Genomic DNA, 14,646 nt, shown 5'->3' on the forward strand with positions numbered 1-14,646 from the left:
GCAACATAGGGGGTAGGGCATTAAGAGGTACAAATTATTATGTATAAAATAAGCTACAAAGATGTATTGTACAACATAGGGAATATAGCCAGTGTTTTATAACTATTAATATAAATGGGGTATAACATTTAAAAACTGTGACTCACTATATTGTACACCTGTAACTTATATAATATTGTATCAACTATACTTCAATTAAAAAATTACTTTTATGGATTAAGATATACACACTACTATATATAAAATAGATAACCAACAAGGACCTACTGTATAGCACAGGGAACTATACTCAATATTTTTTAATAACCTATAAGGGAAAAGAATCTGTAAAGGAATGTATATATGTAGATATATATATATCTGTAGATATATATATCTGGATCGCTGTGCTGTACACCTGAAACTAACATGATATTGTAAGTCAACTATACTTCAATAAAAAAAAGAATGAAAAAATTATTTCTTTTAGTTTCCTGTAAATGAAATTTAGAAGTTAATAGACTGCCCTAGTAGATTTTATCTACCTTTATGTTTCCAAAGAAAGGAAGCGGTTTCTATGACATGCAAGGCTAAAGAGCTTAAAGTTCATGGACAACAGACTGAATTGAATTTACTTTTCTTCATTTTATTAGTCTGTCACAAAAACAAACTCTGCAGACTTCTCTGGAGGCACTTAACTTGACTACAAGCTGAAATGAAAAATAAAAAATCTTTTGTTTCAAATGTGTATTTTCTAGTTTCCTACCAACGGCAATCTTTCCCCTGTAAGTGATGCCTCAGGTGCCAGGCCAGTTTGCCCACTGTTAGCATCTTAGCGTGCTAGAAGGAGCATTTCTTGTCTTTTCAACTTCACAGACTTCTCTGTAGTGAATCATTTTATTTATGGGAGGATGTTTTCAAATTGTGTTCTTGTTTTCTTCGATTCATTTTACTCTTGATCCTATGACACTGGTTTGAGAAAATTAGAATGGGTAGGGTAAGGGGGCCAAGGGGTCTTGTGTCCAGCCTCTGGAGACCACAGTAAAGAATGTTTGTAAATTACTCTTCTAGAACAGGGCTTCTCCAACTGTACCGTGCTTATGAAGCATCTCTGGATCTTCTTAAAATGTAGATTTTGACTCAGGAGGTCTTGGGTGGGGCCTGAGAGTCTAAGTTTCGAGTAAGCTCCCAGGTGATGTTGATGCCACTGATCTTGGCCAACGTTTTGCATAGTAATATTCTAGAGGGCCCTCTCCTTGCCAGATTGTGAAAATATGTCCAATATATACAGTAGTCCTTAAGCAAAATAGCATAGTGGGCAGGGACCCATGATCTGTGTGTTATATGCTGTATGCTTTTACTTAACTGCCCTGTACCTTATTTCCCTTCATTTGTAACATGAGAATAATGATACTTCCTTTGTTGGTGTTATTTTTTTTTAACCACCTTGTTTCAAGTCCCTCTCCAATTCTATTGTCTTTGACAAGAAATACAATTGCAAAAAAAAAAAAAAAGTGCAAAGGAGAGTTGGTTGAATTTAGGGTGACCAGTTGGTTCTGGTTTTTCTGAGATTTTTCCATTTTAAGCGCTGAAAGCCCCAGGTCCTGGGAGCCTGTTAGCCCCCAGCATCCTAGCTGAATTCCCAGTTGGTCCTGAGAAATGACTCTCAGAGCTGGCTTGCTTACCATGGTAACAGTGGGGGAAAAGTTTGTTTATTTAGGTAGAACTTCATTGGTGGTGGTTTTATTTTTATCCCTTATTGTGTGCTTGCGTGTTTGCCTTTTGCAGTGTTCAAAAGCTGAATGAGTTTCTCTTGAGTGATGAGATTGGTGAGGACAGCTGGCTGACTGGGGAAGGTTCTCTTCCATTTGAATCCTGTAAGAAACACACTGGAGCCGTAAGTGGTTTTCTTTGTTACGGGAGCTGTGAATAAGGGACAGTCCTGAGGATGGATGATTGAAAATGGGTGCAATTAGAAGAAATCGTATGCTTTACTTTTAACCTATATGAAGAAAAAATTGCCACCTGCTTCTGCAAAAAACCTTACAAGTCTAAAATCAATAAAGAAATGTATAAGGCTTGTCTTTATAAGTCATCAAAGGATTATCCCAAGAGGAACACCTCATGTTCAATTCAAAAGGAAATAGAGAGGTTGTCTACCCCAAGATTTATATAAAAATCATACAAAATAAGCTTACAACTCTTGTACCATATTCTTATAATACCTTTAACTATGTTATACTTTTTAGTTTAAAAAGTGCTTTTTTGATACATTGTGTCTTTTGACTCATTTAATATATTACACTACATTACCTATTTTGTTTTCTAGATGCATATATTTATTTGCATGTTGTATAGTTTGAATAGAGTCACAAGATTTTAGTGGGAGAGCCAGAATTAGAACCTGAGTCTTGTACCTCCTGAACCAGTTTATTCATCCATTGCACAAATATTTACTCATATCTACATGAAGCCTGGAAACACAGTCAATATTATTTTGTCATGTTTTACCTGGACTATAATGTGTATTATATATTTGCCTGTATTTCCAGACTTATCAGCTATCCTGTGCTTTGTGCCAAGACCTAGCGATGTAGCTCTGAACAAGGCAGGCAAGATCTTTCTTGTCACAGAGTTTGCTTTCTTGAGGCAGGAGTCAGATGATAAACAAGTAAACAAGTGAGATCAATTCCCTGTGGGAAGAAAATAAAAGAAGATATTAGAGAGTGACTGGGGTCCTCCAAGCAGGGTGGTCATTTCCCAGGAGGCCCCTGTGAAGAGCTGGCATTTGAGCTGAGACCTGAATGAAGAGTAGGTACCTCTTCTGCAAAGACCTAGAAAAGGGGCCAGATCATTTCAGGCAGAGAACTAGCAGATGCAAAGACCCTGAGGTGAGAATTAATTTGGTGTGTTCAAGGGACAGAGGGGCACTATGGCTGAAGCCTAGTAAAGAAGGGAGGATAAGACGAGGTAAGAACAAGGATTGAGAGTCCTGTAAACCAGGGAAAGAGTTTGGATTTTATTGGCATGCAATAGGAAACCACTGGAGGGTTTTAAAGAAGGGACTCATATAATTTTGTGTATATTTTTAAAGGATCACTCTGGCTGCTGGGTGAAGAGTTGTCATGGGGGACAAGAGTAGAACAGATAGATCAGTAAAGAGGTCATTATAATAACATAGACAAGAAATGATGATGGTTAGAATTTGTTTTTGTTGCAGTTGCACTGGACCTTGAGAAGAAGCTATCAAGTTCAGCGCACACTTTTTAGGCTGAGCTGATAAACACTGGCTGATAGGTTGAATGGAGGGAATGAGGGAGAAAGAAGGCTCAAGGATGAATCCTAGGTTATTGGCTTGACTACTGGGTAGACGGTGGAGCCAATAACTGAAATAGGGAAGCTGAGAAATGAGTAGGTTGCTGTTGAGGTGGAATCAAGAGGTATATTTTGCACATGATAATTTTGAGATATTTATTGACATCTAAGAAGAGAAGTCCCCCTTGGAGATGTAAATTTAAGAGCCACTGGCCATTAGATGATATTTAATGGGACTGGATTAAACCACTTTCTTGAAAGCCATGTCTGAAAAATTCTGAAGAAAGTCTTTAAAATTAATATGTCTATTTCATAACAGTAAAGTAGAAAGAAGTTCTTCTAAAATAAGTTAATAATTAGTTATTCATTTACTATTAGAGAAAAATGTTAATGTATTTACCATTTATGTAACCAAACAAAAATGCATGTGCAGTCTCCTGACAGGAATTGACTGAGGCTTGGAAAACCTTCACCAGGAAGTCAGTCTATATTAAATTTTTATTCACATCATGCTAAAAATAGTTAAGACAAGCACTTGGCTGTCTTTAGACTTGCTGATTTCTTCTGCTTTTCTGGAGTTATTTTTTTACTCTCTGTTGAGTTATTTTGTTGAGCAGGTGTGATTTTGTCTGAGTAGGAACCACCACCCATGCTTGTAGACGCTGCAGTAACAAAGCCTGAAAATGCTTGTGTGCTCTTGTGTGGACACGGACACCAAGACAGGAACACATCATAGACTGTGTACACTTTGAGGCAGCAGGAAAGTCAAGCATTTGATTAGAACCTGCCTTGTCTCACTTTAGATGATAGGAGATTCCCAAAGAACTTATTAGATCGTCTTTCAGAGATGTAGGGATGAGCAGAGGAAGATGGCCTCAGGAAAGGGAACAGAGGAGGTCAAGTTTGAGGGAGTGGAGTGAGGGAAATCTGAAGAGTGGTTTGTATGAGATGAGGGATAGAAGAAATATTGAACTGAGCAAAGGTTGGAAGGAAAAAAGACTCCCCTTCAGTTGCCTCCAGTATCTTCAGAGTTATTGAAACCAGACTGGACTTCTGATGTCTTTCGGGGCCATTCATCACTGCTGATGGGCCAAACCACAAATGACAAACTTTTAAAAATGAAGAGAAAAAAGCTGTGTGTTTGAAAAGAACACTAATGGAAACTCCTACTTGAGAGCGCTTAAGATGCTATGTATTCTGTAAAAGCTTAGAGTTAAGTGGTTTTGGCTGCAGAATCTCCACGGAGAATTAGTGACAGTCTAGAGCCAGAGTTTCTTCAAATTACATCTGTGAGACTCCGACTCAAATCTCTGTCAACACGTCTCCTCCTCCCACCCTCTCCTTAGTTTTGTGAAGAACATGAAGTCATTCCTTTTGGAACTCTGGGCGCAATACTACTATAGATGTTACGACTTTAGAAGACAGAGACTATATGTACAGATATAGACCTGTCTTGTGTGGGAAATATACTCAGCTTAAAGGATAGTGGCTTTCTACATCTCTCATGTAAGGTTATCTGTGAGGACTGTGGGAAGAAAAACAAAACTAAAAATGTCATGAGCACTCTTTCTCTGTCTCTCTTTTTAAAATTTAAAATGCATTCAGTAGTTTCTGTGCAACAGAACACTGGTAGTCCTTCTCAGTGACTTTTTAATCTCAGTATTGAACGGCGTGTAGCTTAGCAATGTGCTATTTGGTAGTTTGATATTCTGTTGATACGCTGATGGATATAAATTGGAGGGCGATATCTCGTTCAGATTAAATTACTGATTATTTGAGGACATTCCTGATTCCCATAATAGAACTCAACGGATTTATCAAAAAGCTAAACCTGCCGTTCCAAGCCAAAGGAAAAAAAAAAAGTTTCACAATTCTAGAATCCTTTGCTTTTATAGGTAATTTAACAGTTTTAAAGTGTTTTACTATTTAGCTTTCATAATCTCTATAAGGTATTTAAGTAAGACAGATAATCATTTATGTCGAAATACTTGCTTACTAGATCTCTGGGACAAATTTTGAGCTTATATATTTTTCTAAATTAGAGGTTTACAGAACTGAATTTTCTACCTTCTCTTTAGTCATTTGTCTCTATGTGAAATTAAACTCAAAATTAGAGAATGACAAGTTTCTAGTTATGACCTAATTTGAGCTCATTTTAAGTATGTGAAGATTGCCTAGCTTTAGCTGGCAACCTCCGTTTTATGGAGACTTTCTTTAGTCCTTTGGCTCAGAGCAATGCTATAACATTTGCGAAAAACTAGATCATTCTACAGTGCTTATGGATCTCCTTATGAAATAATATACATATTATAGGCAAAAAAGTCCTAGATGCTTTTTCTCATTCCACCATGGATCTTCAGGTGACATATAGCCCAGTCTGATTAATGTGAGTGTATCGGATTCAAAATCCTTATGATTCAGAGGGTGACCAAAAATGCACTGTTGGAACATTTACAAGCCCGACGGCCTAAGAATTAGATTCTAGTTTACCCTGAGTTAGCCTGCTTGCCTTTGGCCATGACACACAGCTTTTTACCGCCTGGGCCTGTTCATCCAGAAAGCTGGAGAAAGACTATCCAAAGCCTAGTTTGGTGCTCAGCACTTTAACTTCTATCGTTTGCAAGTATCACATCTTCATATTTTTATTTTTCTTAAAAAGTTTGTGAATCAGGTTTAAAATTATTGTGTAACACTTTTTCATTATCATTTGCTTTTTTTTGGCGGCAGGGGGACACCATAGAAATAATTAAAATATGACATTCACTTTACTCATTTCTTTTTCTTAGAATTTAAGTGGAGAAGTAGCAATGTGAGTTAATGTTCAGTAAAAACTCAAGTTTTTTCCATAGACCTTCAACTTGTGCTCTTTTCCATGTGGAATGCAGCAGCCAAAAACTATAAACAGGAAGCAGCCTGGAAGGTATCACCTGGACAGCTATGAGCAATCAACACGACGTCTGCGTCCCGTGGAGACCGAGGATATCGCAATAAAGGTTATTTTATTTCCTGAATTCTTACATGAATAGAAACATTGATGTTACTATTTTATGGTGAAGTTCTGCAAAAGTGTCCTACATCATGTCTTTAAAGTCTCTTTAGCATGGTCACTCATTCTCGAAAATATTCTGATAAGTTTATAATTCTCAGTGCTGCCTTGCCTCCCAACCACAGCTTTGCACCAGCAGTTGTTTAAATAACTGGAGGATGAATCTTTCTTCTGAATCTGCGTTAGAAGCTAGTATCCAACGTACTTCCGCTCATACTCTTATGTTTATCTACCAAGTAGATTAATTTCTAGAGAACGCCAATATTACAGGTCCAATTTTTGAGGAAGTAGATTAGATAACAATTATCTACAACCAGGAAAGGCTTAGACCTGGGTTGTGTGCTTCCACCCAGCTTCCCAATACTGCCTTTGACTCATCTCAAACAGCCTTTTTTTTTTTTTCTTAACATTTTTATTGGAGTATAATTGCTTTACAATGCTGTGTTAGTTACTGCTGTATAACAATCAGCTATATGTATACATATATCCCCATATCCCCTCCTTTTTGCATCTCCCTCCCCTGCTCCCTATCCCACCCCTCTAGGTGGTCACAAACCACTGAGCTGATCTCCCTGTGTCATGCAGCTGCTTCCCACTGGCTATTTTACATTTGGTAGTGTATATATGTCAATGTTACTTTCTCACTTCGTCCCAGTTTACCCTTCCCCCTCCCCGTGTCTTCAAGTCCATTCTCTACATCTGTGTCTTTATTCCTGTCCTGCCCATAGGTTCGTCAGAACCTTTTTTTTTTTTTTTAGATTCCATATATATGTGTTAGCATACGGTTTTTTTTTTAATACAGCAGGTTCTTAATACTTATCCATTTTATACATATTAGTGTACATTCAATCGCAATCTCCCAATTTATCACACTACCACCCCCCGCCACTTTCCCCCCTTGGTATCCATACGTTTGTTCTCTACATCTGTGTCTCTATTTCTGCCCTGCAAACCGGTTCATCTGTACCATGTTTCTAGGTTCCACATATATGCGTTAATATATGATATTTGTTTTTCTGACTTACTTCACTCCATATGACAGTCTCTAGATCCATCCATGTATCTACAAATGACCCAATTTCGTTCCTTTTTATGGCTGAGTAATATTCCACTGTATATATGTACCACATCTTCTTTATCCATTTGTCTGTCAATGGGCATTTAGGTTGCTTCCATGACCTGGCTATTGTAAATAGTGCTGCAATGAACATTGGGGTGCATGTGTCTTTTTGAATTATGGTTTTCTCTGGGTATATGCCCAGTAGTGGGATTGCTGGGTCATATGGTAATTCTATTTTAGGTTTTTAAGGAACCTCCATAGTGGCTGTATCAATTTACATTCCCACCAACAGTGAAAGAGGGTTCCCTTTTCTCCACACCCTCTCCAGCATTTATTGTTTGTAGATTTTTTGATGATGGCCATTCTGACTGGTGTGAGGTGATACCTTATTGTAGTTTTGATTTGCATTTCTCTAATGATTAGTGATGTTGAGCATCCTTTCATGTGTCTGTTGGCATTCTGTATATCTTCTTTGGAGAAATTTCTATTTAGGTCTTCTGCCCATTTTTGGATTGCATTGTCAAACAGCCTTTTTTTAAAAAAAAGTTATATTATTGAAGTATAGTTGATTTATAATGCTGTGTTAATTTCTGCTGTATAGCAAAGTGACTCAGTTATACATATATATACATTCTTTTTCATATTCTTTTCCATTATGGTTTATCAGCAGATATTGAATATAGTTCCCTCTTCTATACAGTAGGATCTTGTTTATCCATTCTGTATATAATAGTTTGCATCTGCTAATCCGAAACTCCCAATCGATCCCTCCCCCACCCGTCTCCCCCTTGGCAATTACAAGTCTGTTCTCTATGTGTGTGAGTCTGTTTCTGTCTCATAGATAAGTTCATTTGTGTCGTATTTTAGATTCCACATATAAGTGATATCATATGGTATTTGTCTTTCTCTTTCTGACTTACTTTACTTAGTATGATAATCTCTAAGTCCATCCATGTTCCTGCAAATGGTATTATTTCATTCTTTTTTTATGGCTGAGTAGTATTTCATTGTATATATGTACCACATCTTCTTTATCCATTCATCTGTCGATGGACATTTAGGTTGTTTCCATGTCTTGGCTATTGTGAATCGTGCCACAGTGAACATTGGGTGAAGGTATCTTTTCGAATTATAGTTTTGTCTGGATATATGCTGAGGAATGGGATTGCAGGATCATATGGCAACTCTATTTTTAGTTTTTAGAGGAACCTCCATACTGTTTTCCACAGTGTCTGCACCAATTTACATTCCCACCAATAGTGTAGGAGGGTTCACTTTTCTCCACACCCTCTCCAACATTTGTTATTTGTAGACTTTTTAATGATGGCCATTCTGACGGGTGTGCGGTGATACCTCATAGTTTTGATTTGTATTTCTCTAATAATTAGTGGTGTTGAGCATTGTTTCATGTGCCTGTCGGCCATCTGTATGTCTTTGGAGAAATGTCTATTTAGGTCTTCCTGAGGAAATCAACAAAAAATAACTAGAAACAAATGACAATGAAAACACTATGACACCAAACCTATGGGATGCAGCAAAAGCAGTTCTAAGAGGGAAGTTTATAGCAATACAATCCTATCTCAAGAAACAAGAAAAACTCAAATAAACAACCTAACCTTACACCTAAAGCAATTAGGGAAAGAAGAACAAAAAGACCCCAAAGTTAGCAGAAGGAAAGAAATCATAAAGATCAGAGCAGAAATAAATGAAAAAGAAATGAAAGAAACAATAACAAAGGTCAATAAAACTAAAAGCTTGTTCTTTGAGAAGATAAACAAAATTGATAAACCGTTAGCCAGACTCATCAAGAAAAAAAGGGAGAGGACTCAAATTAACAGAATTAGAAATGAAAAAGGAGAAGTAACAACTGACACTGCAGAAATACAAAGGATCGTGAGAGATTACTACAAGCAACTCTATGCCAATAAAATGGACAACCTGGAAGAAATGGACAAATTCTTAGAAAAGCACAACCTTCCGAGACTGAACCAGGAAGAAATAGAAAATATAAACAGACCAATCACAAGCACTGAAATTGAAACTGTGATTAAAAATCTTCCAACAAACAAAAGCCCAGGACCAGATGGCTTCACAGGCGAATTCTATCAAACATTTATAGAAGAGCTAACACCTGTCCTTCTCAAACTCTTCCAAAATGTAGCAGAGGGAGGAACACTCCCAAACTCATTCTACGAGGCCACCATCACCCTCATACCAAAACCAGACAAAGATGTCACAAAAAAAGAAAACTACAGAGCAATATCACTGATGAACATAGATGCAAAAATCCTCAACAAAATACTAGCAAACAGAATCCAACAGCACATTAAAAGGATCATGTGCCATGATCAAGTGGGGTTTATCCCAGGAATGCAAGGATTCTTCAATATACGCAGATCAACCAATGTGATACACCACATTAACAAACTGAAGGATAAAAACCATATGATAATCTCAGTAGATGCAGAAAAAGCTTTTGACAAAATTCAACACCCATTTATGATAAAAACTCTCCAGAAAGTAGGCATAGAGGGAACCTATGTCAACATAATAAAGGCCATATATGACAAACCCATAGCCAACATCGTTCTCAATGGTGAAAAACTGAAACCATTTCCACTAAGATCAGGAAAAAGACTATGTTGCCCACTCTCACCACTATTATTCAACATAGTTTTGGAAGTTTTAGCCAAAAAAAAGAAATAAAAGAATCCAAATTGGAAAAGAAGTAAAACTGTCACTGTTTGCAGATGACATGATACTATGTATAGAGAATCCTAAAGATGCTACCAGAAAACTACTAGAGCCAATCAACGAATTTGTTAGAGTAGCAGGATACAAAATTAATGCACAGAAATATCTTGCATTCCTATACACTAATGATGAAAAATCTGAAAGAGAAATTAAGGAAACACTCCCATTTACCATTGCAACAAAAAGAATAAAATACCTAGGAATAAACCTACCTAAGGAGACAAAAGACCTGTATGCAGAAAACTATATGACACTGATGAAAGAAATTAAAGATGATACAAACAGATGGAGAGAAATACCATGTTCTTGGATTGGAAGAATCAACATTATGAAAATGACTATACTACCCAAAGCAGTCTACAGATTCAATGCAATCCCTATCAAACTACCAATGGCATTTTTCACAGAACTAGAACAAAAAATTTCACAATTTGTATGGAAACACAAAAGACCCCGAATAGCCCAAGCAATCTTGAGAAAGAAAAACAAAGCTGGAGGAATCAGGCTCCCTGACTTCAGACTATACTACAAAGCTACAGTAATCAAGACAGTATGGTACTGGCACAAAAACAGAAATAATAGATCAATGGAACAGGATAGAAAGCCCAGAGATAAACCCATGCACATTTGGTCACCTTATCTTTGACAAAGGAAGCAAGAGAATACGATGGAGAAAAGGCAGGCTCCTCAGTAAGTGGTGCTGGGAAAACTGGACAGCTACATTCAAAAGGGTTGTTTGTTTTTTGTTATTGACACTCAGCCATTTGTACTCTTCCCAAGCATGAGTGCTTCATAGGACAGGCCACCACAGGAACACAGGCTGAGGACTGAGTGTTGGGATCAGCCCCTGGAAGGGGTCAGGGTTATGCAGGAACCAGAACAGATGCCTGCAGTAGTCAAGGGCCTCTGGACATCAGAGCCAACGGAGTCTGGAAACTAGGTGTTTAGAAGACTAGCCACATTGGCTGCTGGGGCTGTCCCACTCCCTGCCCTGTCCAGTCAGAGTGAGGGATGCTCAGTGAGTGGTACAGTAAAGCCAAGAACCACATTTAATTCTCCTCTCTCTCTCCTTATTGCCCGACACCATACCTGTCCCACGATAGGCTTTTAGCAACTGGAGCAAATGCGTTACTGGATGGAATAAGCTAATGCTAGCCTTCCCTTTGCCATTAATTTGATGTGTGATTTGGGCAAATTGCTTCTCTAAGCCATGGTCTGCCCCTCTTGAGGTGGGGATGCCATTTTAGTATGGTTGTTTTGAGGATAAGGTATATATCACCTGTGAATTTCAAAGAGCTGTAGTGACTCATTTTTAAAATATTTATTTATTTATTTATTTATTTTTGGCTGCGTTGGGCCTTCGTTGCTGCATGCGGGCTTTTCTCTAGTTGCGGCGAGCGGGGGCTACTCTGTTGCGGCGCACGGACTTCTCATTGTGGTGGCTTTTCTTGTGGCGGAGCACAGGCTGTAGGCATGCAGGCTTCAGTATTTGCAGCGTGTGGGCTCAGTAATTGTGGCTCTCGGGCTCTAGAGTGCAGGCTCAGTAGTTGTGGCTCGTGTGCTTATTAGTTGTTCTGTGGCATGTGGGATCTTCCCGGACCAGAGATCAAACCCATGTCCCCTGCGTTGGCAAGTGGATTCTTAACCACTGTGCTTCCAGGCAAGTCCTGTAGTGATTCTTAGTCTTGGCTGTACATTAGAATCACATATATATATATATATATATATATATATATATATATATATATATATATATATATATATGTATATGCATATGTATGTGTGTGTGTGTGTATATATATATATATAAAAACCTGGGCATCATTTTTGAAAACATCTCTAGTAGTTCCCTAGACAATTATAGTGTACAAGTAGGGTGTGAACTAAGCTATTAAAAAGTAAGTAATGAGAGACTAGAAAGGGTCCTCTATGCTGCAATTCTCAAATATGCCTAGAAAAGTATTAGTGACTAAAAAAAGTGTTTTTTAATCGACATTTTCTATTCAGTGTAGTGGGAACCTAAAAATACATCTTTTCCGCGTGCCTTATTCAATTTATTTTCATTTTTCATGGAAAAAAGGAAGGTTATCATGATTTTGTCCCCAGAATTGACCCTTCATGCACCAAAAAACCCACAAAAAAACAACAAACCCCTGCTCATCAATGTCCTGGAGTCTGCTATTCCACTGAATGGCCACTGCAGTTTTAAATACCCCTTCAAGCTCGAATTCACCGTTTATTCATAGTGGAAACTCCCAAATTGGTTATTACTCTTGTATTTTTGAAATCTTTTTTATTGTGAAATACAACATACCTACAGAAAAGTACATGCAACATGTATGCACTGTTAAATGAAAAAGTAAATACCTGTGCAACCACTACCAAGTGAAGAACATCATCAGCTTCCTCTGAAGGTCCCCCCAGCACACACTTTAGCTGCACTCTCTCTATCTCTCCCCCGAGATATAATCGCCACCCTGACTTTTGTGGTCATCATTTCCTTGATCATCCTTGCTATGTATGCCTCCCTAAAAATGTGCTTTAGTTTTTTTAAGTTTGAATATGTGCATGTACGTGTATGTGTGTTGCTTCTTCTATTCAACATTATGTGGATATAATTCATCCATGTTGCTATGTGAAGCTGTAATTCATTCATTCTCATCACTGTGTATCGTTTCATTGTATAAATATACCAGAACTTATTGATCTGTTATACTTTTGATGGACTTTTGGTTATTTTTTTTGAGGCTGTTGTGAACAATTGCTGAGTCATAGGGCTGTAGATCTTCAACTTTTCTTCACAATGGCCAACTTTTTTCTAAAGTGGTTGTGCCATTTTACACTTCCATTAACAGTGATTGAGGGACTTCCCTAGTGGCACAGTGGTTGAGAATCCGCCTGCCAATGCAGGGGACACAGGGTTCGATCCCTGGTCCTGGAAGATCCCACATGCCATGGAGCAGCTAAACCTGCAAGCCACAGCTACTGAGCCTGTGTGCCACAACTACTGAAGCCCGCTCGCCTAGAACCTGTGCTCCGCAACAAGAGAAGCCACCGCAATGAGAAGCCCACGCACTGCAATGAATAGTAGCCCCCGCCCGCCGCAACTAGAGAAAGCCCACGTGCAGCAACAAAGATCCAATGCAGCCAAAAATTAAAAAATAAATAAAATACATAAATTTATAAAAAAGAAAAACAGTGATCGAGAATTCCAGTTGGTCTCCCTCTTCACCAGTGCTTCCAATATTTTGCCAAAATGTGTGTTGTGTGTTGGGAGGAGGTGCAGTTGTATCTTGCTGTGGTTTTTATTTGTAATTTTCTGATTTCTAATGAGGTTGAGCACCTTTTCCTATATATATTGACCATTTGGGTTTGGAGCTCCTCTTGTGAATTGCCAGGTCATTTGTTCCCCCTGTTTAAAAAAATTCTGGGTACTACTTTGGCACTTATATATGTTACAGAATTCTTTTCCCACTCCATAGCTTGGCTTTTCACTCTCTTTATTGTATCAGAAATTCTTAATTTTAATGTAATCTAGTTTATAGAACTTTTCCTTTATGGCTAATGCTTTGCTTTTTGCCTCCTTTATGAAAACGTTTTTGGGGACTTTCCTGGTGGTCCATTGTTAAGACCTCACTTCCAATGTCGGGGGCATGTGTTTGATCCCTGGTTGGGGAACTAAGACCCCACTTGCCACATGGCGTGGCCAAAAATTTAAAAAAAAAAAAAAAAAAAAAGAAATCTTCTTCTACCAAAAGGTATAAAGATATTCTATATTGGTTCTTAAAATCCCTGGAGCTACACCTTTTGCTTTTAGTACTTTAATTGACCTAAAATCTATTTTTGTGGTTGGTATGAAGTAAGTTTGTGATTTAGTAGGGAAATCAGTAATAAATAATTTTAGCTGTAAGTTTAGCAGTAGTAAATTTAGTGGCAGTCATTTTACTGCATTTAGTAGTAAGTCAGTAAGGTCGGATTTAATTTTTTATATGATGTCAGGTTGTCCAGGCACTGTGTATCAGTCACCATACCCACTGACTTTTAGTGCCGTCTTGTCACACAGATTTCTTTCTTTATTTTTCTCTGATTTGTCTGTCCAGTATTCCACTGTTGTGATTATTATAGCTTTCTAATAAACACTGACATTTTTTAGGACAAATTCTTACACCTTATCTTTTTTCTTCTAAAATATCTTAGCTATTCTTGGCCTCTTTTGGAAGGAAAGAAGCTTAGGTGCTCCAGAGTATATATATCTTTTTGTACTTTTCCTTATACTATCACTAGACATTTCCTTACTCCTTGCTTTAATGAGATTTTTTTACAAACTATATTTTACTCAGCATTTTTATTTATTTTCGGCAGGAGAGAATGGACAATGGTGTGTGGAAGGTCCTGCCTTTAGATTTTCAAAAAATTATTTCAATTGAGGTGAAATTCACATAGCATAAAATTAACCATTTTCAAGTCAACAATTCAGTGGCATTTAGATTCC

The 14,646-nt window shown here is 37.7% G+C and overlaps 1 protein-coding gene across 3 annotated transcripts in view; it reads left to right on the forward strand.

Moving 5' to 3' along the window:
- The window catches only part of ABCC9 (ATP binding cassette subfamily C member 9), a 144,030-nt gene that overhangs the window by 41,739 nt on the left and 87,645 nt on the right, over positions 1-14,646 (forward strand). For all 3 annotated transcript variants that reach the window (XM_061204518.1, XM_061204516.1, XM_061204515.1), the window contains exons 16-17: positions 1,768-1,876; positions 6,180-6,287. In XM_061204518.1, coding sequence (XP_061060501.1) covers positions 1,768-1,876; positions 6,180-6,287 — 217 coding nt within the window. The remainder of the gene's footprint in view (positions 1-1,767; positions 1,877-6,179; positions 6,288-14,646) is intronic.

The sequence above is a fragment of the Eubalaena glacialis genome, chromosome 11 (assembly GCF_028564815.1).
Source record: "Eubalaena glacialis isolate mEubGla1 chromosome 11, mEubGla1.1.hap2.+ XY, whole genome shotgun sequence".
In the NCBI taxonomy this organism is placed as follows: Eukaryota; Metazoa; Chordata; class Mammalia; order Artiodactyla; family Balaenidae; genus Eubalaena; species Eubalaena glacialis.